Genomic DNA, 1,463 nt, shown 5'->3' on the forward strand with positions numbered 1-1,463 from the left:
CTCAGACGTGAGACCCCCGCCCCCCCACTGCTCTGGCAGCTGCTTTGACGTGATCCTTGCATGGAGGAGAGAGGAGGGAAGGACAGACACACGGACAGTGTGAGGACTGGGCCTCACGGCTCAGCTGACTCTGATTAGCGGAACAGAAGTAACTCCCTGACGAGTTACTCTCCGCGTTGGGCGGGTTTGAGGGTGGGGAAGTGACCTCGGGGTCCGTGCGAGGGGCAGCGACAAGGCGACAGCTTCCCTGAGGCCGCCGTGCGCCCAGAGCATTGCCAAGCCACGTCCTTGATGTCAGGAAAGCTCAGTCTTCCGTCCAAGGTCAAAAGGTACCAATAGTGAAAGCTTAGCTCTTCTATCACTTGTATCGGAATAGGGTGCTTTGGGGCAGTTCTTGGTGGTGCTGTGATGACCACCCATGGTGTCTGTGAGGTTGTGGTCACTTCCAGACCATACCTGAGCGGGCAGGAGGGAGGTGCTGAGACGCCTGTGCCGCACGGAAGGGTGGCCTGCCGGAGGGGTCCCGGTGCTGCAGAAGGGTCTCCTGGCTCCCTGCAGCTCTCCCCTCAGAGCAATTCCTCCCTCTTTAGGGTCAGGTGAGCTGCTGACCCCTAAGCAAAGGGCATCCCGTGCCTTTAGCGACCGGCGCCCATCCTAATCAGTCATCCAGCGATCATCTTCCCGTCCTTGTGTCAAAGGAGACTGAACAGCTCTAGCAACACACTTGCTCTTGAGGGCCTGTTGGACTGTTGGGGAGGCTGGCTGTTCAGAAGGACCCGGGAAGCGAAGCTGGGGCGTGTGGAGGACGGTCGTTCCGCACGAAGGGCGGGGCTGCGGGCGCGCACCGGCGTCTGCCCGTCCCCGAAGCCCTGAACGCCTGAGCACTTGCCTTGGCCTATGTGAGCCCACACGTGTGTGCGGTTCTCTCCCCGTCACTGGCCCTCCCCCCGGGTGGCTCTTTATTAGAATCACAGAGGGAAGGGGTTTCTGTCGGGGTCTCGGCTGCACCCTGACTGGAATGCCACTCCCCGAAGCGCAGGTGCCCGCAGGCCCGCAGAGGTCCTATCTGTTCAGCTGGGTCACCTGCACTGGACAGTGGGCCCCAAATGGCTACTGTGGCCCCTCGCAGCCGGACGGATCATCCGGTCTCTAGCGGGATGAGGGGTCTACAGGGTCCCCGTCACCCCGGCGAGCAGATGAGCGGTCAGAACCTCCCTCCGGCGGTGATCAGGCTGGTGCGGCCAGTCGCTCCCCGCATCTTGGTGGCCGCTCCCTGACCGGGAGCGCGCCCGTAATGGTCACTCAGCGGGCCCCCTGCCTCCCGCTTGAGAGCCATACGCGCTCTTCCCGCTGGTCCCCAGCTCTGCCCGTCCAAATATACACCATGTGAAAAAAGGAAAAAAGGGGGGGAAGCCAGACTTTTTCGTTCGGGAATCAGCGGGTCGGCGGGTGCCGCGTCCCCC

At 62.3% G+C, this 1,463-nt stretch overlaps 1 protein-coding gene across 1 annotated transcript in view; it reads left to right on the top strand.

Annotated features, from left to right (window-relative positions):
* Positions 1–1,463, top strand: part of MYT1L (myelin transcription factor 1 like) — a 136,211-nt gene that overhangs the window by 62,616 nt on the left and 72,132 nt on the right. Inside the window, exon 10 of the mRNA XM_024756918.1 lies at positions 377–596. Coding sequence (XP_024612686.1) covers positions 377–596 — 220 coding nt within the window. The remainder of the gene's footprint in view (positions 1–376; positions 597–1,463) is intronic.

The sequence above is a fragment of the Neophocaena asiaeorientalis genome, unplaced genomic scaffold (genome assembly GCF_003031525.2).
Source record: "Neophocaena asiaeorientalis asiaeorientalis breed wild unplaced genomic scaffold, Neophocaena_asiaeorientalis_V1.1 scaffold703, whole genome shotgun sequence".
Taxonomy (NCBI): domain Eukaryota; kingdom Metazoa; phylum Chordata; class Mammalia; order Artiodactyla; family Phocoenidae; genus Neophocaena; species Neophocaena asiaeorientalis.